This window comes from Scyliorhinus torazame, chromosome 17, assembly GCF_047496885.1.
Source record: "Scyliorhinus torazame isolate Kashiwa2021f chromosome 17, sScyTor2.1, whole genome shotgun sequence".
Classification (NCBI taxonomy): domain Eukaryota; kingdom Metazoa; phylum Chordata; class Chondrichthyes; order Carcharhiniformes; family Scyliorhinidae; genus Scyliorhinus; species Scyliorhinus torazame.
Window position 1 is genome coordinate 180,975,480 of NC_092723.1, and position 23,033 is coordinate 180,998,512.

At 50.1% G+C, this 23,033-nt stretch overlaps 1 protein-coding gene across 1 annotated transcript in view; it reads right to left on the minus strand.

Annotated features, from left to right (window-relative positions):
• mapk8ip3 (mitogen-activated protein kinase 8 interacting protein 3) overlaps nucleotides 1-23,033 on the minus strand; it is a 212,030-nt gene that overhangs the window by 91,920 nt on the left and 97,077 nt on the right. The window contains 3 exon segments of the mRNA XM_072481763.1: nucleotides 13,382-13,500; nucleotides 16,043-16,148; nucleotides 17,671-17,905. Coding sequence (XP_072337864.1) covers nucleotides 13,382-13,500; nucleotides 16,043-16,148; nucleotides 17,671-17,905 — 460 coding nt within the window.

Genomic DNA, 23,033 nt, shown 5'->3' on the forward strand with positions numbered 1-23,033 from the left:
CGAAAGTCAAGGTTGGCGCCGGGCGCCAAACGGAATGCCTCGGCAGCGGCGTGAATGCGTTCCGCGCCACACGTCGGTGTGGGCATACAGATTGTACAGTCAAGGCCGTTGGCCTATCATTAATGGGCCCGACTCGCGATGGTCCGCCTCTGCCAAGAGCAAGGTTGACGTGTGGTATTCCAAAGCGGGACACAGGCGCCGTGATTGCAGAGGGTGCGGGAGGGGGTACAAGCAGTGCCCAACATCGCTACAGTGTACTGACAGTTATGCCGCTAGCGGGGGGAGTTCAGGAGGTGGCCGTGGGGTCGGGGGGGGGGCAGGTACAGGCCGTCATTGCCGCAGTCTGCAAGTCAGCCATGCGGCTGCCCACGCTGTTGACTGCCACTGAGAGCCCACTGCCATGGGTTGTATTGGTGCCCCCCCCCCCCCTCGCCGGGCCACCCACCTAGCTACCATCTAGCCCCAACGGGTGGGCGTGCTCCAGCGTAGCCAGTGCCATCACCTTGGCTGGGACACGGGTGGGCCTGTATTCGAATTGCGTGAGCTAGGCGTGACGCCGGTGCTAGCTCATTAACAAGACCCGAATCACTCAGTGACTGCCACCACTTTCGTCCACGTAGAACACTCGCGATTCAGTCCCAACATCAGCGGTGGAGTCTCTCACATGGAGGATTCGCCCCCAAGCTCTTTGGACAAACCTTGATCACCCTTCCCAGCAGCTCCTTTGGCTCCGTGAGCGACTTGGGGCAAATATTTCTATGTTAAAGGAACTGTGGCAGTGCCAAGTTGTTATTCGCACAAGGCCCGTCTGAATCAGGCATTAACCCCACAGCATCCCCACACACAGGCAATGGGAAAACAATCACGGAAGATGTGCGCAGAAGCGGTCTTCTCTTTGGAAAAAGGATGAACAGTAATGGGTTACCAAGGATGAAAAATGGTCCATTCCAAATCCCTGAAATCTCTGCAGCCATTCCCGCCATCGTTCTGGGGTTTCTGACGGTAATTCCACCCCTGGTACCCACAACAATGCTGCTGCTTGTTGAGAAAGAATGGTGCAGCAAGCACTCACATGGGTGGTATAGGGTTACTTAAATGTCTGCACTAATCTCTTCTCAGACCCTCTTTGTCCACTGTAGCCAATAAAATGTTCCAGGGCATTCCTGCTGCACTGGCCGAGGCACCCCCCTCAATACCATTGCTTACCGCGCTGTTACCCAATTCTACGCACCAATGAGAAGGCTCTGCCCACTGAATCAGTCACATTGGCTGTATCAGCAGCTGGCTGTTATTGCCGCTCTTTGAAACTACAGCCTCGGCCATGCATAAACTCCAGTTGTGCTCCTGTAGCCCAGCAGTCCCACAGGGTGTCCACTGCGTGGGGACAGAACATCTGGCAGCAATAGAGTCATGAGAATCTTTGCCTCAAAGATCTTTCAATCCGATCATCCAGCACCTCTTGTACAATGGAACCTAAGGCCTCTATAAGAGCAGTCTGACCACTCACAAGAGACATCCTGACTCCACCTGTAACACTATTTTTAGCAGAGGCACCAATCAGTACAAGTAAAATAAACAGGTTAACAGCTTCACTAAAATAGCAAACAAATTTCCACAACTCTTCTGGTATTAATGAATTAACAAGGAGACAAAACATTCTCTCTCTCATTTTCACCATTCTGCTAAACCATGACTAGTGGCGGATTAGCAAACTGCATTCCCAATTCAGAGGTCTTGGGTTTAATCCCCCCTAGTTAACCACAGAATTGCAGAGTCTCAGTCCTCTCTCCTCTCCAATCATTATAAAATAAAAGAACAAACAACAATACAGCCAAAGGAACAGGCATTTCGGCCCTCCAATCTTGTACCGGTCATGATACCACGCTTGGCCAAAACCCTCAGCACTTCCTTGTGCCGTGTCCCTCTATACCCATCCTGTCCATGTATTTGTCAAGATGCCTTTTGAACGGCGTTAATGTATCTGCTTCCACAACCTCCCTTGGCAACGCGTTCCAGGCACTCACCACCCTCTGTATTAAAAAACCTGCCTCGTTCATCTCCTCTAAACTTTGCCCCACGGACCTTAAAACTATGCCCCCTGGTGACTGACCCATCCACCCTGGGAAAGAGTGCCTGCCCATCCACTCTATCCATGACCCTCATAATATTGTAGACCTCTATCAGGTCACCCCTCAACCTCCGTCGTTCTAATGAAAACAGTCCGTGTCTATTCAGCCTCTCCGCATAGCTAACACCCTCCAGACCAGGCAACATCCTGGTAAACCTCCTCTGCACCTTCTCCAAAGCCTCCACATCCCTCTGGTAGTGTGGCGACCAGAATTGTGCGCAATAATGAGTCTGCAGTCACAATCCAATCAATTAGAAATCTCATTCAAAGATATAGCAACAGTAACATGAAAATTAGAACAGTTCTTGTTGCACAGGAGCAGCAAGGATCCTTCTACAGAGGGAGAGCTAAAGGAAGACTATAATACCGAGAGCTTTACTTTGCATCTGTATATTCTGTCTGAGCTGAGGACATAAACGCCAACCACTGGATACCTTGTTAGAAATGTTCTTTTAACTAACACCAGAATTCCTCAACTTGGATATGTAAAAATAAACTTTACTGAAACCATAAATTATAAAAGTAATTGTTACGGGCAGTAAGAATTCCCGGCGGTCAAGGAATTAAATCAAACGAGCGTTTCTGGTATAAACAAGCATTAAGCCTTACAACGAACGGGCCAGTTATATTTTGTCACAGCCGATGGAAGTCCAAAGTGCCGGAATACGCAGTTCAAAAAACACACTGCAAAACCCAGAGTGACCTGATTACGTGCCATGTTTTACCGTTAAGAGGTCAAATTAGGTCCCTGCATCATTTCTTTATCGAAACCCACTCAGCGACTGCCTCAATCTCCCTCTAATTATGATTAATTAAGAATGAGGGCTGAATCTGGGGCGTTCCTGAGGAGCTGAGCCCCGCACCTGGGAGCCCGCTACCTTCTCATCGACCCCCAATCCAGAAACACAAAACCGATTGCTGGTTCTCATACAGTCCACGCAAAACAAACCAAAACGCTTCCTGCTTTAAAAACAGAATTATTTCGAAACCAAGCTCCCTTAAAAATAAAAATGTTTTGCCCAAGTAAAGAAAACGTCCTTTTGACGAGCGTGGTTTCGAATCTCAGTCACGGCAGATCTCTACTACACGGTTTCAAAACATCTGCCACTTGTATAAGATCATAAAGTGACGCCGCACATTCACTCAATGCTCCGGGTTTAACACTTGGCTCTGAGGCAGATCACATGCCACTGTGGGTGTCCTAGGGAAGCCTCGCCTGCAACAATCAAGAACCATCAACATTCTTTCCCCGTGTTTCCTACTGAGGAACATCCCCTTGAACCACATCTCATTCACTGGCACTATTGGAACTTTTTGTTTTTTATAAAAGCAGTGCACAAATTCCGGACACCATTTGAAACATCGAACCACCTGACCATCTAACTCCGCCATCCGCTAACCTTGGCGGCGAAACTAAACCACACCTTTTGGTTAAAGAATGTTTCCTGTTTTATTCTCAAAGTGAAGGCAAATGTTGGTTGCCGTCGAGACTGACAGGTGCTTCCAGCAGTCGGAGGCAGCGTCACACATTGTTAAGCCAACGCCATTTTAGATTCCAATTACTGTCAGTCAGGGCAAACTGATTTCGTTCAACAATAACCAGCAAACTTCCTTTTATTCGTCTCTGTCAAAAATTGGATTCAAAATAACTGCACAGGAGTGATCAGCGTTGGATTTTAATCAAGTTACTCAAATATCTGTCAACCAAATGATCGGTTTAAGGGCAGTCTGATGGACTTAATATTTAAACATCCAGGGCAACATCATCCTTAATCTATCTAAAAATTAATCGAAAATTTGGGAATCAAAGTAATAGGTGAACAAAAGGAGCCAATCAGCCAACAGCAGTGATACATCACAAACTAGGAATGCAAAGACAACCAAACCAGGAGGGGTTGGGGAAATGCAAGCAGCTCCGTTTCCCAGGCGTTCACTACGCTACGAAAAGCAAAGGAAAAAAACTCCAAAAGTGGATGAAAATGTATGAAAGAAAGAAGAGGGCAAATGGCGGCAGGAACCTTACCGAAGAAATCATCACGTACTAAGAGGGCGGTCCGTTAAGGGAGGGGTGCAAAAAAGAGAGAAAAAGAAGCGATTATGCACCAGTTCACTTGTTTGTCAGCCTTCATACAGAGCTGACTGCTGATAAACCTCTGCTGCACTGCAATACACCTCGTGAGGCAAATCAAATGAATTCCGCCCCCACAGTTTTGCTAAATGCACCAATCACTGGGGGGGGGGGGGGGGGTTCACAAAATGCAATGTCCGGCAACTGCAACTTTACCCAAGATACATTGTGTGGGGGTTGTTGGGGGGGGAGGGTGTGTGGGTGGGTGTGGGGGGGCGGGGGGGGGAACAGTTGTGCAAGATGGGCTCATCAGCAAATCGGCTGCCCATTCCTGCACCTGGCTGCGATGGAAAGGAAAATGGGAGTGATGTATAAAACAGGCTGTCAACACGCCAGGAATCAGTTTGGCACACAGGCCCAGATTGACTAATTCCACCCAGAACATATCCGGGAAGGGCAACTTAAATTAGCAAACATGGCAATTAGGCGGTACGGTGGCATAGTGGTTAGCACTGTTGCTTCACAGCTCACAGGGTCCCAGGTTCGATTCCCGGCTTGGGTCACTGTCTGTGTGTAGTCTGCACGTTCTCCCCGTGTCTGCGTGGGTTTCCTCCGGATGCTCCGGTTTCCTCCCACAATTCCCGAAAGACGTGCTTGTTAGGTGAATTGGACATTCTGAATTCTCCCTCCGTGTACCCGAACAGGCGCCGGAATGTGGCGACTAGGGGCTTTTCACAGTAACTTCATTGCAGTGTTAGTGTAAGCCTACTTGTGATACTAATAAAGATTATTATTATTCGCCAGAAATACTCAGTGACTGGAATATTGGCCGGGCATTTGCTCAGAGTCGCTCCCACTGCCGCAACATTTCCAGAAACGTGTGAGGAATCCGGTTTGTAGCTTTCAGCGAAGTTACAATTGTGGAAAATGCGGAGCAGCTCTGAAGAAGTTTTGGACGATATTGAATAGGCGTTCTGGGAAGAGGCAACAACCGGGGGGGATGGATGTTCCTAAAGGGATGCGCCAGCTTCTTGCGCTAGCTTTTCCTCAGGACAAAATGTACAAGGTTCAACAGGATTTTTAATGGGAAAGTCTTCTTTGCTTTGCAAGTGTAGAAAATTACTGCACCTGCACATCCTCCGGCCTTCGGCATGGTGTTAAATCCATTCAAGTCAAATCAAAAATGTGAGATGCAATTTCATGTTTTTTTTAATTTTATTTTAGAGTACCCAATTCATTCTTTCCAATTAAGAGGCAATTTAGCGTGGCCAATCCACCCACACTACACATCCTTGGGCTGTGGGGGCGAAACCTACGCAAACACGGGGCGAATGTGCAAACTCCACACGGACAGTGGCCCAGGGCCGGGATCGAACCCGGGACCTCGGCACCGTGAGGCAGAAACGCCAACCACTGTGCCGCCCTTTCTGGTTTTGTTTTGATCTGCAAGGAATATTGCGGGTGGGGAGGGCGTTATGGTGAGTATTTCACACAGCTGCAATCCAAGATCGTTGTCCCAAGTTGAATACTTTCCTCCCATTCCAGCAAAATTAGATACAATATCCTCACTCAAACTAAGGAAAACTTCAAACTAAAGCAGAGAATTCTGGAAATGCTCAGCTGGTCGGGCAGCTTCTGCGAGGAAGGAAACAGAGTGACGGCCCTTCCCGTCGGCCGGGAGGTCACCGACTTGAGACGCCAACTATTCCCCCCCCCCCCCCCGCCTCAGGAGCTGCCAGGCGTAGCCGGGAATTTCCACCATTTCCTGTTTTTATTTCAGATTTCCGGCATCTTCGGCGTTTCGCTTTTGTGGGCGAAGAGTTAACCGTTTTGAATTCCGCGTTTTCTGGGCGAGGCACTGTATGTGTTTAAAGAGATAATTTGGGGGGTTTGTCAATGCCTAGTTGGCCAAGTTGACCAATCACAATACCTGAACTGGGATCACAAAGCTAGCCCTTGTACGATAAAGGTCAAAATCAAAACTCTTGCACTTATTATTGGCATGCCTTCAGATCTTCAAGTATTCCATCCCTATTTCCGTCCCAGACGGCCATGTTGCCTTTATTCGGTCAGGTTGAAGAAGTGACCTTAGTCACCCTAACCTTAATTTTGGAAGACTGCAACTTCACCAGGATTCTGGGGAAGGGCGGACGGCGTTACACACAGGCCAAAAAGGACTATGACAATGTGTACAGCACCAACACAAACACACCAATCAGAGGAGAGATACACACCTGAAAACTCTCCTATGGAGATGTCCAGCGCAAGCAGACACAGACCAGGAGGAAAAAGGAGGCAAAAGAAACAAAAAGGTCAATCAATAATTAAAGTTTCAAAAATAAAATCACAAAAATAAACATCAGCGATCCTGCAGGCATTTCAATGACAGTGGAAATGGAATAGTAAAGGTCAGACCAGTGGTAAGTGTGCACGGCAAGGCTTGTATCGAAGCGGAGCATGTTTTCTCTCGCATTCCTACTGTGCCAACTCCAACCAAGCTCCAAAACCGCTGTGACGTCACCCAGTCACTTACTTGAAGTCTTATAGTCAACGATGACAGCGTGACCAGAGGCAGAGTGAGGAATTATAGACAGCTACTGAACCTACATCTTGTTTTGCTACCAATTCTAATCCATTGTCCAGCAGTTTGTTCTACAGATTGTAAAGCCAGGGAAGATTTAAATTTTTAAAAAATTCTTCCGCCTTACAGACAGGAAAGCCAAAGCGTTTCCACTGATTGATTCATTTCTGCAACACTGCAGAGAATCCCGGACTCAAAGCTGCAGTGGTTGTTTGATCCACAGTGCAGCATCACCGTGCTGGGAATCGCTCTGCACACACACTTGGCCGAGGGGCTTTCACATTCTAGATTCTTTTTGCTGCGAGTTGCCCCCATTCCGAACTTGGCCGTTTGTGATCGTGACAGCCCCGGCAGAATCAGCAGTGCGGCCGATCGCTACAAGCTGCTTCAGCCATTCCAGGCACACCTAACGAACGTTAGCTGGAACAACCACCAAGCAATGAATTGAAATACTGCAGTGGCGGTGGTGGTGTTACTGCAATTCGTTTGATAATATTTTGCAAACTGTGCCAAATATCATCTCCCCCCCCCCACCCACCCCCCCCCGCCCCCCCCCCCCGCCTCGGAAGTCTGGCTCCTTAACAAAGCATCACCAACATTCCGCCTGTCTTTATGAATGCACGAGAGTATGAGTGTGGAACCGGAGAGTCCTTCCTGTGTATTTCCTTTGTTACTATTCCTTTTATTTTATTATTGTGATCTGTGGACCCATTATATGGATGTGCCTTTCAGCAGAAGACTCCAAGGAAACAACCTGCTAGCCAGGAAACTGTGTCCCCAGGTTTTGTATTCGGGAGAGGAGAAACCAGATACTTCGTCATCGATTGGACCTTCAGAGCCACGGACGGGATTCTCCCCTACCCGGCGGGGCGGGCTGTACCGGCGCAGAGGACTGGCGTGAACCACTCCGGCGTCGGGCCGCGGAAGGTGCGGAATGCTCCACACCTTCAGAGGCTAGGCGGGCACCAGCGTGTGCTGGCGTCATCCCAGCGCATGCACGGGGGGGGGGGTTCTTCTCCGCAGCGGCCATGGCGGAGATTGACAGCAGCCGGCGCGGCGGGAAGGAGTGCCCCCACCGCACAGTGGGCCCCGATCGCGGGCCACACCACCGTCGGGGCACCCTCCCGTGGCCAGATCCCCCTGCGCAACCCCCCCCCTGCGCAACCCCCCCCCCCCCCCCCGCCGAGGACTCCGCAGGCCGCCCGTAGAGCCAGGTCCCATCAGTGCGGACCTGGTTTGATTTAAGCCGGCGGGACCGGCCGAAAGCGGGCGGCCACTCGGCCCATCGCGGGTAGGAGAATCACCAGGGGGGGCCGCTGCCAGCCGCCCCCCGGCGATTCTCTGATCCAGCGGGGGGTCGGAGAATCCAGCCCCTGGTTTAGAGGGAGTCGGTTCGATTGGTTAACTGACAATCAGTGGGATGGCCAGGGACAGTGTGCTGCCTGGCAACTCCTACCTGATGCTTTCTGAGGGAACTGGGCAGAAGTGCTTCGACCTTCAAAGTTAACGATCTCTCTGTCTGTCTGTCTCTCTCTCTGTCTGTCTGTCTCTCTCTCTGTCTGTCTCTCTCTGTCTGTGTCTCTCTCTGTCTGTCTGTCTCTCTCTCTTTCTATGTCTGTCTCTCTCTCTCTTTCTCTGTCTCTCTCTCTGTCTGTCTCTCTCTCTTTCTCTCTCTGTCTCTCTCTCTCTCTTTCTATGTCTGTCTCTCTCTCTCTTTCTCTGTCTGTCTGTCTCTCTCTCTTTCTCTGTCTGTCTCTCTCTCTCTCTCTCTGACTGGTCTCTCTCTCCCGCTCTCTGTGTCCGTTCCGGTCTCTCCCTCTCGCTCTCTCTGTCCGGTCTCTCTCTCTTTCTCGGTCTGTCTGTCTCTCTCTCTCTCTCTCGGTCTCTCGCGCTCTCTCTCGCGCTGTCTGTCTCTCTCTCTCTCTCTGTGACTGTCCAGTCCCTCTCTCTCTTTCTCTCTGTCTGTCCGGTCTCTCCCCGTCTCTCTCTCTCTGTCCATCTCTCTTTCTGTGTCTGTCTCTGTTTGTCTCTCTCTCTCTCGCTCCCTCTCTGTCTGTCTGTCTCTCTCTCTCCGTCCGTCCCTCTCGCTCCGTCCGTCCATCTCTCTCTCTGTCCATCTCTCTCTCTGTCCATCTCTCTCGCTGTCCGTCTCTCTCTCTCGCTGTCCGTCTCTCTCTCTCGCTGTCCGTCTCTCTCTCTCGCTGTCCGTCTCTCTCTCTCGCTGTCCGTCTCTCTCTCTCGCTGTCCGTCTCTCTCTCTCGCTGTCCGTCTCTCTCTCTCGCTGTCCGTCTCTCTCTCTCGCTGTCCGTCTCTCTCTCTCGCTGTCCGTCTCTCTCTCTCGCTGTCCGTCTCTCTCTCTCGCTGTCCGTCTCTCTCTCTCGCTGTCCGTCTCTCTCTCTCTGTCCGTCTCTCTCGCTCTCTCTGTCCGTCTCCCTCTCTCTCTCTGTCCGTCTCCCTCTCTCGGTCTGTCTCTCTCTCTCTCTCTGTCCGGTCTCTCTCGCTCTGTCCGCTCTCTCTCTCTCTCTCTCTCTCTCTCTGTCCGGTCTCTCTCTCTCTCTGTCCGGTCTCTCTCTCTCTCTGTCTCTCCTGTTTGCTGAAGTGAAAGAACCTGAAATGACGCTGAGTCTGCGAGAAAGTACCGTGCCAGAGAAAACCATCTCAAGAAGGAAAAAAGGATCAAATCAAAAGCCTGAATTTCAGAAAGATATTGACTGGAAATCACCCCAGTGCATCAAATATCCTTATCGTTTTACTTTTATTTATATTTTCTTTCCCCATCCACCATCCTTTCTGTGTTTTTGTCTGTGTTGTTTGCCTGTGTGTGTTGGCTGAGTTCGGAACGGGGGGGATTGGGAAAGTAGTAGGTTGTTACATTTTCTGTCCATTTAATTTTAATACTGTACATAATAAAAAGGTTACTTGGGCATTAAAGCTACAAACCTGGGGCAGGATTCTCCGACCCCACGCCGGGTCGGAGAATCACCGGGGGCTGGCGTGAATCCCACCCCCGCCGTGTCATGAAGTCTCCGCCACCAGAGATTCGGCAGGGCCGAGGAATCGCGCCGGTCGGCGGAGACGGGAATCGAACCGCGCCGGTCGGCGGGCCCACCCCCGCCGATTCTCCAGCCCGCGATGGGCCGAAGTCCCGCTGCTGGAATGCCTGTCCCGCCAGCGTGGATTAAACCACCTTTTGAACGGCGGGACAAGGTGGCGCGGGCGGGCTCCGGGGTCCTGGGGGGGGCGCGATCTGGCCCCAGGGGGTGCCCCTACGGTGGCCTGGCCCGCGATCGGGGCCCTCCGATCCGCGGGCGGGCCTGTGCCGTGGGGGCACTCTTTTTCTTCCGCCTTCGCCATGGTCTTCACTATGGCAGAGGCGGAAGAGACCCCCTCCCCTGCGCATGCGCGGGGATGACGTGAGCGGCCGCTGACACTCCCGCGCATGCGCCGACCCGCGTCGCCCGGCGAAGACCTTTCTGCCCCGGCTGGTGTGGCGCCAAAGGCCTTTCCCGCCAGCCGGCGAAGCGGAAACCACTCCAGACCGGACCCATCCCCTCAAGGAGAGGGCTTGGCCCCTCAAGGTGCTGAGACTTCCGCACCTTTGGGGCGGCCCGACGCCGGAGTGGTTCCCGCCACTCCATCCCGCCGGGACCCCCCGCCCCGCCAGGTAGGGGAGAATCCCGCCCCAGGAGATTGTAGTTCTCTGGGGCACAACCAAGGATCTTGGGTATTTCAAATAAAATCTAATTTCACCTGTGTTGAGACTCCGGGTCAAGTGAAAAAAAAGAAAAAAATGGGTCTGGAATTGGCCGTACACTAGCCCAGGGTGTAAGTGCAGGGCTGTGCAAGTGTCACTATATACATGTGTCACCAAATAGCACTAAACATGCTTCTCCATGAGCGTCACTGTATGAGTACATTGTTGTGTGAAAATGTCAAGTAAGCGTCTTGTTCTTTGAGTCTGACATTAAGAATGTATAATGGTATTGCTGTACAATTTCATTGTACAAGTCTAGCATTATATGACTCTGGCTGTATGAATGTGCCGCTGAGCGCAGTTTATCATTATACAAGCATAACCATGCATTGTGTGACTATTACTGTCTGAAAATATCACTCTACAACATTGGTGCATTGAAGTCAGTAGAATGATTTGCTGCAACGAATTGCCTCTAGCCACCCCCCCCCCCCCCCCCCCCCAACCACACAGTAACCCATTAAGCAAATTGGCCACCCTTTACTGAATGCACCTGATTGCAGATGGGAAAGGTGAACACTATCAAGTGTATAATGGTGTGAGAATGAGGATGTATGTCTCTGCCACTGTACACGGCTGTAATTGTCTGTAAAATGCGATCCATGTCTGTGCGGATTAACTTTCCAGGAGTTCAACAAATTGCATTTACCAACCAGTAATCTATCCTTTTAAATTGGAACAAAACAAATCATTAATCAGACCCAGACAGACATTCAGTCAGGGGGACCTGTGCATATTCATCTTCTTCACCGCATTTCACTCCATTAATTAAGACAAGTTGGCGACTTGAAATATTTTTCTCTTGTGTCTGACATGACATTCCCTCTCAATTGTGTTTCATGTCAGACAGCAATACAAGGCAAACAGGTGCAGAGACTGTCACGTGAACGTTGAATGTAGCACTTAACCTTACTGGGCTGCAGGGAATGCTCAAGTGTCTCGAAGCACAGAGTGGTCCAAGTTCCGGGAGAATAGAGTTGGCTTTAATCTGAAAAGCACCTTTCTAGGCGTCAGTCAAGACTTTCCTTCGGAGAGCTGGAATTTTGCATGTTGGACAACTGCAGCTTTGATGCAGACTATATTTGAGCCAACAAGATCAAATTTTCAAAACATTCCTTCATCCACACCCACACCGGTCACATGGGCGTGTGTGTACCTTCTCCACGACAGCTGAAACCATCCTGACAGTATCCCCTTGTGGTGGCATAGAAGCATATCCCAGCAAACATGCATTAAGCCATCTGGATTGTTCCAGCAATGTCGCCACTATTCTATTACAGCACATTTGAGTATTATAATGACACATCTGGGACTGGCCTTAGATATTTATCTTGTCCAATTTGTGTTTCCAACTCCTGATCACCAATTTGTGGAAAGGTTCAACAAGTTTGACAAATTGCATTTGGAAGTTCGACAAATCGCATTTGCTACCCACTGGTCTGACCTTGCAAGTTAGAATGAGACAAATCATTGGCCAAACCCAGACATTCAATACTGCGCCACTCACAGAGGGCAATTTGTAACACTCGCATCGCTAACCCATTCTCAATGCCTTACATTTCCAGCTCTGGAATTGGCAGCAAATTTGAAGCCAACAGCACAGGTCAGTGGCCTGAGCATGTAAACAGCAGTGTGATGACATGGGTCTATTTTAAATCATAAAAAGGTCAAGAAAACATTGCAGTCGGTGGAAATATAAACCAAAATCTATGACCTGGCCCAAATCAAGAGCACAAGTGTTAATGGTAATTTAGTTATATTTTTAAGACACTGGGGGAATTGTTTAATTAAGTATTGAGAGCACTTATAAAGAGAGACTGCTGTGACACTGGGTTAGCAGGTAGGAGGCAGACATATGCAATGCTGTGTTCTGTAAACAAACCAACTACCCAGAAAAGGAGGTGTGTCTAATTTCATAATTGATTTAGCTCGGGATCCGTTTTTCCGTAATATCCTTACTTTCCAATGTATTTCAAGAATGCAACAGGGGAGGTGGGTAGCTGTTTAAGCACCAACACATTGTTCTATGAAGTACTGGAATGCAGTCCATCAAATTCCACATGGAGCATTACCAATCATGGATGTGCCATTAGAATGCAAATCAATGCATGTTTGCGTGTTTTCTACTAGTCGGTGGCAGAATGTCATTAGCATAGTCATGAGGACAGGCCCGCATGCTCCTTCCTGGATACAGAGCAGCGAGTACAATGTGAATGGCAGTTGTGAATAAAAGGCAAACAAAGCCTCTTAAATTATTTGGCTGTGCACGTTAATAATTTACAGCATTCTACATTTCGGCAAAACCATGCCACTTACTGGAAATAATACACAGATCAAAAACTGAACATATGGGTGAATATTTAAGGGGTCAGTGTCAATCAAAGAGAAAGAGTTTTGTTTGAAATCTGGCAACATCAGGCCTGACCACTTCTTTCCTTGCGCAATCTCCAAATGTGTAATTATTTTTGAAAAACAATGCACAGATTTCATAGCAAACATTGCATCAGTTTAATTTACGTCAGTGCCTTCAAACGCGTTTGGTTAATCAAATTCGGCCCAACCTCACTAATATCAGCACAGTGACTTAAACAACGCTCGCTGAGGGACAACAATAATAAATATAACTGGACTGTGGGATGGTCAATTACTAAATTGTAAAAAAAAATGTTTCTTATCTTTGATTAGAAAGGAAAATATTTTGTTACCCCCACCGAAGAATTTGGCATTTTGTAAATTGCAATTTATACCTTCACTTCAGATCTCAAGGCTGATTGAAAGTCATTTGGGATTTCTTTTTGTCATCGTTTGTTTTTACGTCAATCACATCTCATTTGCACACGCTTGACTTACCGAGCAGGTCCGCTCCCTCGTCAACATCCCCGATAACTTCTGACCCAGCAGTGGAAAGCTCATGATACAGTGAGTCCGTGTTTATCCCGAAAGCCTTATTTACAATTCCTTGCGTGGGGCTGAATTATCCAATTTACAACAGTCGGATTAGTACAGGAATTAGCCTTACACAGCAGACTTACACACCCGACCCAGGGACCTGAGCCAAGCAGCGCACGGCAACCCACCATATTGTGCCGAGTGGGCACGTTATCACCCACGGCTGCCATTGCCAACATCCACGTTACTTTTCTGTGCAAGGTTGCTACACCCGGGTCGGGATTCTCCGGTCAGCCAGCCCCATTTTCCGGCGCGCCGTGCCCCCGGCGGTAGCGGGATTCTCCGTTCCCGGCCAATGGGGCTTCCTATTGTGGCCACCCCCCCCCCCCCCCCCCCCCCCCCCGCCGTCGGGAAATCAACTCTCCCCATCACCTATGCTATTTCTGTGATTAGACCTTTTTTTTTTTAAAACTGCTTCATTTCAATGATCCACGTGTGGATAAATTGCTGAATGCGAGAATGGAGCTGATTGTAAAGGTAACCATGGTGACGTGGTAACTACCTCATTGATAAAATACGGAAGAGGAAGCTCACAGCAGCAAACGGTGTCTCGGCTGAAACATCAAACCCAAAGCGCCTGGTAGATATTTCACCCATGTGGGCTCACGCTTTATAATCGCAGATAATTAATCACAGACTACTGCGTGGCAGTGCACGATGTTCGTGCGCTCGCAAGCCATGCTGCTCTGAGATTCACCCGAAATTGACAGGGAGCCATGAGACACCAGTACCAAGGAGAACCCAAATCTCACATCAAACATTTTCTTACTAACCACAGAATAAGACTGGTGGCCATGGTAGCAAGTTTCTCGGAGTTTGGATGAGTGGGCTGCGCCGAGGAAGGGATATTTGAAAATATTGGGGGTGAGAACACAGAACATACAGTGCAGGAGGCGGCCATTTGGCCCATCAAGTCTGCACCGACCCACTTAAGCCAATCCCCGTAACCCAATAACCCCTCCTAACCTTTTTTTTTATGGACACTGAGGGCAATTTATCAAGACCAACCCACCTAACCCGCACGTCTTTGGACTGTGGGAGGAAACCGGAGCCCCCGGAGGAAACCCACGCAGACACGGGGAGGACGTGCAGACTCCGCACAGACAGTGGCCCAGCGGGGAATCGAACCTGGGACCCTGGCGCTGTGAAGCCACAGTGCTATCCACTTGTGCTACCCTGCTGCCCCGGAGGGGTGGCACGGTGAGGGGGAGAAAATGAAGTAAAATAATTGCAGGAACCAAGACAGCGGAATTCTCGAAGAAAATACGGGAGAAAATCATAGCAGGCCAATCACCAACTCTAAAAAGGAAAGCTGGGCTAAAATATCATTATACAACCTCTGGCACACACCACAAATGTGTATCCGGAGGTGGCTGGAAAAACGTGGACCTCAATATTTTGGGGTGTAGAAATTCATTAATCAAGTTTGCAGTAAATCACGGGAAAAATGAATGAAAATGACGACCTGATATGGAACTTATCACAGAGTAAGTGGAGTGTTTTAAGCTGTTGTCTCAACTCACCCCATCAGAGGAGGGTGACGTTCATCCCCATTTGTTGGGCTGGGCTTAAATACAAGCACCAGAGGTTGGTGGGGCAGTATTGATTGAAGCATTCATTCCTTTACTGATTGAAGGGACATGTCAACGCATTTGTCGGCAGTGAAGTTGCACTGAGAGCCAATGGTAACAGAACAATATCTGTAGCCAGGCAAATGTCATCTCTTTTATTCAGACTGGACATTGGCCATCCTTCTCCCCTCACAGTTTGGGCATGGGGAACTCCAGACGGAATATGCTGTTCCTGTCCTGCCAAGAGATGATCAGAAATATGGCCCAGCTGCATCCAGAGGGCAGTCCCTGGGTCTGGGAGGGTCTGGGAGGGTCTTACACCATCAACCCTCATTGGCCTGAGTGAACCACCGCTGACTCCTGTCCCTCAACCTCAAGATCACCTGGCTGCTGTTGTAAAAGAGCCCCAGGTGGCTCCAAGGCCTAGGGATCTGGAAAGTCCCGGGGACCAAACGGAACAACGGGAACGCACGGACTCTGGTGCATTCCTGTGCAAGGTCCATGGCCAACCTTTTTGGGCGACTTCTTTCCTAGCGCCCTGGGCCACTACACCAGCAATTTGAATCGCAGGATGGAAACACCCTGGGCTGGATTCTCCCGTCAGCGGGATTCTCCGATTTGCCGGCAGCGCACTCACGCCCGCGGATTTCCCAATGGCGTGGGGCTGCCCACAATGGGAAACCCCATTGGCCGGCTGGTGGGACGGGGAATCCCGCTGACGGCGGCGGCTCGCTTTGTTACAAAACGGGCGGGGTGGAAAATCCCACCCCCTATGCCTCGTCATTACGATAGCAATATGGGTCCTTGGAGGAAAGCCTAGATACCCTGGAGTATGGTAAAGGCAGAAGGCCAAGTACAATAAATCTCCATCCACTTGTTCCTGGCTTCAGCAGTCAGACGGCGTGTGAGGGAACCCAACCCCATTATCCTAACACACCTCCCCCTCAACTGGCACTGTCCATTACTAAAAGTTTTTGAACTGAGAGACTACCTGTTGCCTCCGCGTCCTTCAAAGCGTGGATCTTGACACATATCAAGTTCTGGGGTTGAATCAATAATCTCCTGAAGATCAGACAACTCGTCACTACTTCCCATTCCTGAAAATGATTTCAAGGAGGCAATTAATTTCACGGCGAAGGTGTACTGTTAAACTATTGACCATCAATGTTCTGTGAAATAATGCTGAACTAAGAAAGCCACGGGGTATCAGAGTGTTAGACTGAAGAATTACTTACTGATATGACAGGCAGGGTGCATCTGGGTGGTATATTGAAAGAAGTGGTATATCACACAGTGAGTTATATGGCAAAGAGTTACAAGACTTGAGATTATCACTAAATGACGCTGAATACGTTAACATGACAATCTGGCTTTTGGCATTTTAATCCCAGTTATTTTAACCAGGAACCAATTGAAATAGCGTCAGACAAACACATTGGGGGTTAATGAAAAGTTAAATTGTGCGAGGTGCGCTATGTACAGGCGATCCACCATCACCCATTTTGCACCCCCAACAAATTTAAATCTGATTCCATTGAGTATTCACCCACGAATAAACGCAAGGTTTACACATTAAAACATAGAATATATCAGGCTGTGGTAATAATAATCACTTATTGTCACAAGTCGGCTTCAATGAAGTTACCGTGAAGAGCCCCTAGTCTGGCGCCTGTTCGGGGAGGCCGGTACGGGAATTGAACCCGCGCTGCTGCCTTGTTCTGCATTACAAGCCAGCTATTTAGCCCACTGTGCTAAACCAGCCTCTGGTAAGGTAAGGATATGAGCGCAAAGTAGGTCACAGAAAGGTCTGGATTTTATTAGTAATAAACAATGTCAGTGTTACAATGAGGAGTGTCAGCATATCACAGTGTAAAAGTGACACCTTAGGGTAACTATATACTGGTCAGATGATTGTCACATTTTGTATTAAGTTATATTACAATTGAGTGTTATATTATAATGAGTGAAAGAAAGTAACATCCTCATTTAATCAATGGATTTAAATATGTAATACATCTATGTGTATGGGTATGTGTATACGAGTAAACATTGGGCAGAAATATAGTCGTAGAGTTTTATAGAATCTCTACAGCGCAGAAGGAGGCCATTCAGCCCATCAAGTCTGCACTGACCCTTTGAAAGAGTACCCTACCTAGGCCCACTCCTCCGCCCTATCCCCGTAACCTCATAACCCCACCTAGCCTTTTTGGCACTATGGGGCAATTTACCATGGCCAATTCACCTAACCTGCTCATCTTTGGACTGTGGGAGGAAACCGGAGCACCCGGAGGAAACCCATGCAGATACGGGGAGAACGTGCCGACTCCGGTGACCCACGGCCAGAATTAAACCCGGGTCCCTGGGGCTGTGAGGCAGCAGTGCAAACCGATACTGCACCAGCCGTTTCAATGGATGCCAAGGAGCTATTACCAGGCAGTAGCTTAACACAGGAGGGTACGATGAGGCTAGCTCGCCCTGTGCCCAAACCCGGACCACCCTGAACTTGTGATCTTGGGCGCAACAAGTGGGTTTCACACTGGGAAACGTTCCTGTGCTCAGCACCGACAATCCTCAATTCAATGGGCAGGGATAAATGAGGCAACAGGAGCAATCTCTCACCTATGCTGACGTTCCTCATCTCCTGGGTGACCTGGACTTCCATGTTTCTGCTATTACCTTTCGCCCGCTTTCGCTGGTTCTTGATCTTGTTGTCCCCGCTGTAGATTGGATTAACTATTTCATTCAGCGGAGTGACCGCTGCAGAAGGTACAGATGATGTTGGGGTGTTGGACTTGGTCCCTGTTGTACTCGGGGTGGCAGCAGCAGACGATTGCCCAGACTCCGAGGTATCATCCTGACACAAGACAAGAGAGTTTACAATCATGAGTCTAAATCAGTTGCACCTTCATTGTGATAAATGAGGATGTGATCAGCAGGCTCAGGGTTAATCTGAGGCTCAACCTATCTCAAGATATTAAACAAATTAAAATAAGGACCTCAAGCCTGTCGCCTAGAGCAGGTACAAGTTAGGAATGGTAACTAGTCAAAATAATTGGCTAACAGGGGTTTGAAGCTAAAATACCAATACATTAAGTAATAAGCATCCAATGGAAGCTGTATTCCCATGACACATGGCTGTCATAGCATCTATTCCAAAGTGTACAAGCTGTGGAGTGGACATATACCAGATTTAGTTGCAAGTTGTAATTGTTGTAAGGCCTCCCTCTCATAAACAGTGTAAAGTGAAAGCAGTTCCATTCAAAAAAAAGTCCTTAAAAGCTGGTAAGTCATGCTACAGTTGTATAGAACCTTGGTACGGCCGCACTTGGAATATTGCGCACAATTCTGGTCGCCACACTACCGGAAGGATGTGGAGGCTTTGGAGAGGGTGCAGAGGAGGTTCACCAGGATGTTGCCTGGTCTGGAGGGTGGTAGCGATGCGGAGAGGCTGAATAGACTCGGACTGCTTTCATTAGAACGGCGGAGGCTGAGGGGCGACCTGATAGAGGTCTACAAGATTATGAGGGGCATGGATAGAGTGGATGGGGAGGCACTCTTTCCCAGGGTGGAGGGGCCAGTCACCAGGGGGCATAGTTTTAAGGTCCGTGGGGCAAAGCTTAGAGGAGATGTGCGAGGCAGGTCTTTTAAGCAGAGGATGGTGAGTGCCTGGAACGCGTTGCCAGGGGAGGCTGTGGAAGTAGATACATTAACGCTGTTCAAAAGGCATCTCGACAAACACTTGGATAGGGTGGTATAGAGGGATACAGCACAAGGAAGTGCTGAGGGTTTTGGCCAAGGTTGGTATCATGATCGGTACAGGCTTGGAGGGCCGAAGGGCCTGTTCTTGTGCTGTATTGTTCTTTAATCCATCTTCAAGGCCCAGGCGAGAATCAAGCCTGAACTCCATGCCCGACCCCTGCACTGGAGTCCGCTTCCAGTGTGGAGGAGGCCAGTACACCTCTTCCCACTCGAGTCACCCAGCCTCCAACCTTCCCCCGAGGCCCAGGGTGTGAGAACTCCCAACACAAGAAGTATCTGCCTCAGTCCCAACCCTCTCACTCAGGTCTCTTTGTTTGTACCTGAAGTAGAAATCTCCACACAGGATCCTGACTCTGTGACGTCCACGTCTGGGTGACGTTTCTGGTCTTTGCGGCAGAGAACAGCAGATAAATTGCACTGCCTCAATGCAACCACCAAACCACCCGACGCACCAGGCCATTTTTTGGTCTTAAAGTTGCTAGGTTTTGTTGCAGTTTCTACAGCTCCAACACATTCTTTCTTCCTGCCTTCAGTCCTGACGAAGGGTCCATGACTCGAAACATTAACTCTGTTTCTCTCCTCTGTTGGGTTTTACCAGCGTCATCTGTTCTTGTTCCATGATTCCAGCATCCGCGCTATTTTGCTCATCTTTTGCTCTTGTTGAATGTTGCAGTGAAATTATCTCACTGCGCGATGTTAAATTCAGGTTTGAACAGATTATCTCATGAAGATGTTACTGTTTCAAACACGGGGGCTGCAATATGTCTGTGCATTAATGAGGGAGGAAATCGGGCAGATTGTAAAATGCCAAAATCAAATTTCTCCCTGCCCGTTCACAGGGTGGCAGAGAAAGAAACTAGCCAGATTTTACCCTTTCTCCCTGTTGGATCTGACGTTGAGGTGGCACCAAGGAGGGATGTTCATTAAAGAATGGGGCCGAATGAAATCAGGGTGCTTGCTCTGCTAGACTAAGAGAATTGGGACACCACGTGTGCACCACAAGGGAATTGGGCATCAAAGGCCGATCCCTTCTCAGATTACCTAGTCACGGAGACACTGCAGACAGACTCCCCCTCCGGGCCAAAAGGAAACTCAGGATTTCAAGAGTTGCACGGTGGCACAGCGGTTAGCACTGCTGCCTCACAGCTCCAGGGTCCCAGGTTCAATAACGGCCTCGGGTGACTGTGCGGAGTTGTTTTTTAAAATATATATTTATTCAAATTTTTCAACAAATTTTCAACAAACCCCCCCCCAACAAAAAGAAACAAGAACAATCAGAAATTATACATTGGATTTCCCCCATATACAATAACCCCCCCATTTAACATTTAAAAGCCCAAACAGGGAAAAAAAAACACCTTCACCTCCCCCCCCCCCCCCCCCGACCTCCTCCTAATGTCCGCGAGATAGTCTGGGAACGGTTGCCACCGCCTGGAGAATCCTTGCACAGACCCTCGCAAGGCAAACTTTATCCTCTCCAGTTTAATGAACCCTGCCATGTCATTGATCCAAGTTTCCACACTAGGGGGCTTTGCATCTTTCCATAGTAGCAAAATCCTTCGCCGGGCTACCAGGGACGCAAAGGCCAGAATACCGGCCTCTTTCGCCTCCTGCACTCCCGGCTCGTCCGATACCCCAAATAATGCCAACCCCCAGCTCGGCTTGACCCGGGCTTTCACCACCTTGGACATAGTCCTCGCAAAACCCCTCCAAAACTCATCCAGTGCCGGGCACGACCAGAACATATGGACGTGATTTGCGGGCTTCCCGAGCACCTCCCACATCTGTCCTCCACCCCAAAGAACCTACTGAACCTCGCCCCTGTCATATGCGCTCTGTGAGTAACTTTGAACTGTATTAGGCTGAGCTTGGCGCAAGAGGATGAAGAATTAACCCTACTCAGGGCATCAGCCCACAGACCCTCATCTATCTCCTCCCCCAGCTCTTCCTCCCACTTGCCCTTTAACTCCTCCACCGAGGCCTCCTCCTCTTCCTTCAGCTCCTGGTAAATCGCCAAAACCTTGCCTTCTCCAACCCATATACCCGAAATCACCCTGTCCTGAATCCCACATGCCGGAAGCAATGGGAATTCCCTCACCTGCCGCCTCACAAACGCCCTCACTTGCATGTACCTGAAAGCGTTTCCAGGGGGTAGCCCAAGCTTCTCCTCCAGCACCCCTAGGCTTGCAAACGTCCCATCGATGAACAGGTCCCCCATTCTTCTAATCCCTGCCCGATGCCAGCTCCGTAACCCCCCCATCCATCCTTCCCGGGACGAACCGATGGTTCTCCCGAATCAGGGACCAAACCGAGGCTCCCACCTCGCCCCTGTATCGCCTCCACTGCCCCCAGATCTTCAGCGTCGCCGCCACCACCGGACTCGTGGTGTACCTTGTCGGCGAGAGCGGCAGCGGTGCCGTCACCAGTGCCCTCAGGCTCGTGCCCACACAGAACGCCATCTCTCGCCTCTTCCATGCCGCCCCCTCTCCCTCCATTACCCACTTACGGATCATCGCCACATTGGCGACCCAATAATAGCCACACAAATGCGGCAGCGCCAGCCCCCCCCCCCCCCCCCCCCCCCCCCCCGCCCCAGAAACATTCTCTTCACCCTCGGGGTCTTATTCGCCCGCACAAATCCCATGATGCTCCTGCTTACCCATTTGAAAAAGGCCTTGGGGATCATAATGGGAAGGCACTGGAACACAAAGAGAAACCTCGGGAGGGCCGACTGCACCCTACCCGCTAGTGAGAGTGGCAGCATATCCCATCTTTTAAAATCCTCCTCCATCTGCTCCACCAACCGCGTCAGATTGTGCATGTGCAGGGCCCCCCAACACCTAGCTACTTGGATCCCTAGGTACCGAAAGCTCCTTTCCGCCCTCTTCAGCGGTAGCTCGTCTATCCCCCTTCCCTGGTCCCCTGAATGCACCACAAAGAGCTCACTCTTCCCTACGTTGCGTTTATACCCCGAAAAGTCCCCAAACTCCCTAAGGATCCGCATGACCTCCGCCATCCCCTCCACTGGATCCGCCTCATACAACAACAGGTCGTCGGCATACAGCGACACCCGGTGTTCCGCTCCCCCCCCCCGGACCAGTCCCCTCCATTTCCTGGACTCACTCAGTGCCATGGCCAGCGGCTCAATTGCCAGTGCAAACAACAAGGGGGACAGGGGGCACCCCTGCCTCGTCCCCCGGTACAGCCGAAAGTACTTCCACCTCTGCCGGTTCATAGCTACACTCGCCACCGGGGCTCTATATAGCAGCCTGACCCAGCTGATGAACCCCTCCCCGAACCCAAACCTCCGCAACACTTCCCAAAGATACTCCCACTCCACCCGATCAAAGGCCTTCTCCGCGTCCATAGCTGCCACTACCTCCGCTTCCCCCTCCACCGAGGGTATCATAATCACATTGAGGCGCCTCCGTACATTTGTATTTAGCTGCCTACCCTTCACAAATCCCGTCTGGTCCTCATGAATCACTCCGGGACATAGTCCTCAATTCTCGTAGCCAGCACCTTCGCCAGCAACGTAGCGTCAACATTGAGGGGTGAGAGCGATCTATACGACCCACATTGCAATGGATCCTCGTCCCGCTTCAAGATCAGAGAAATCAGCGCCTTAGACATTGTCGGGGGCAAGGTCCCCCCCCCTCGCCTTATTAAAAGTCCTCACTAGCAACGGGCCCAACAGTTCCACGTATTTCCTGTAGAATTTAACCGGGAACCCATCCGGCCCCGGGGCCGTCCCCGCCTGCACGCTCCCCAATCCTTTAACCAGCTCCTCCAGCCCAATCGGCACCCCCAAACCAGCCACCTCCTCCTCCTCCACCCTCGAGAACCGCAGCTGATCTAGGAATCGTCGCATCCCCTCCTCCCCTGCTGGGGGCTCAGACCTGTACAGATCCCCATAGAAGTCCCTAAATACCTCGTTTATTCTCACCGCACTCCGCACCGTATTCCCCCCTCTATCCTTAACGCCACCAATCTCCCTCGCTGCCTCCCTCTTACGAAGCTGATGTGCCAGCGTCCGACTCGCCTTCTCCCCATACTCATACGTCGCCCCCTGCGCTTTCCTCCACTGTGCCTCTGCTTTCCCCGTGGTCAACAGGTCGAATTCCGTCTGGAGGTTCCGTTGCTCCCTAAGTAGTCCCTCCTCGGGGGCCCCTGCATACCTCCTGTCCACCCTTAAAATCTCCCCCACCAACCTCTCCCTCCCC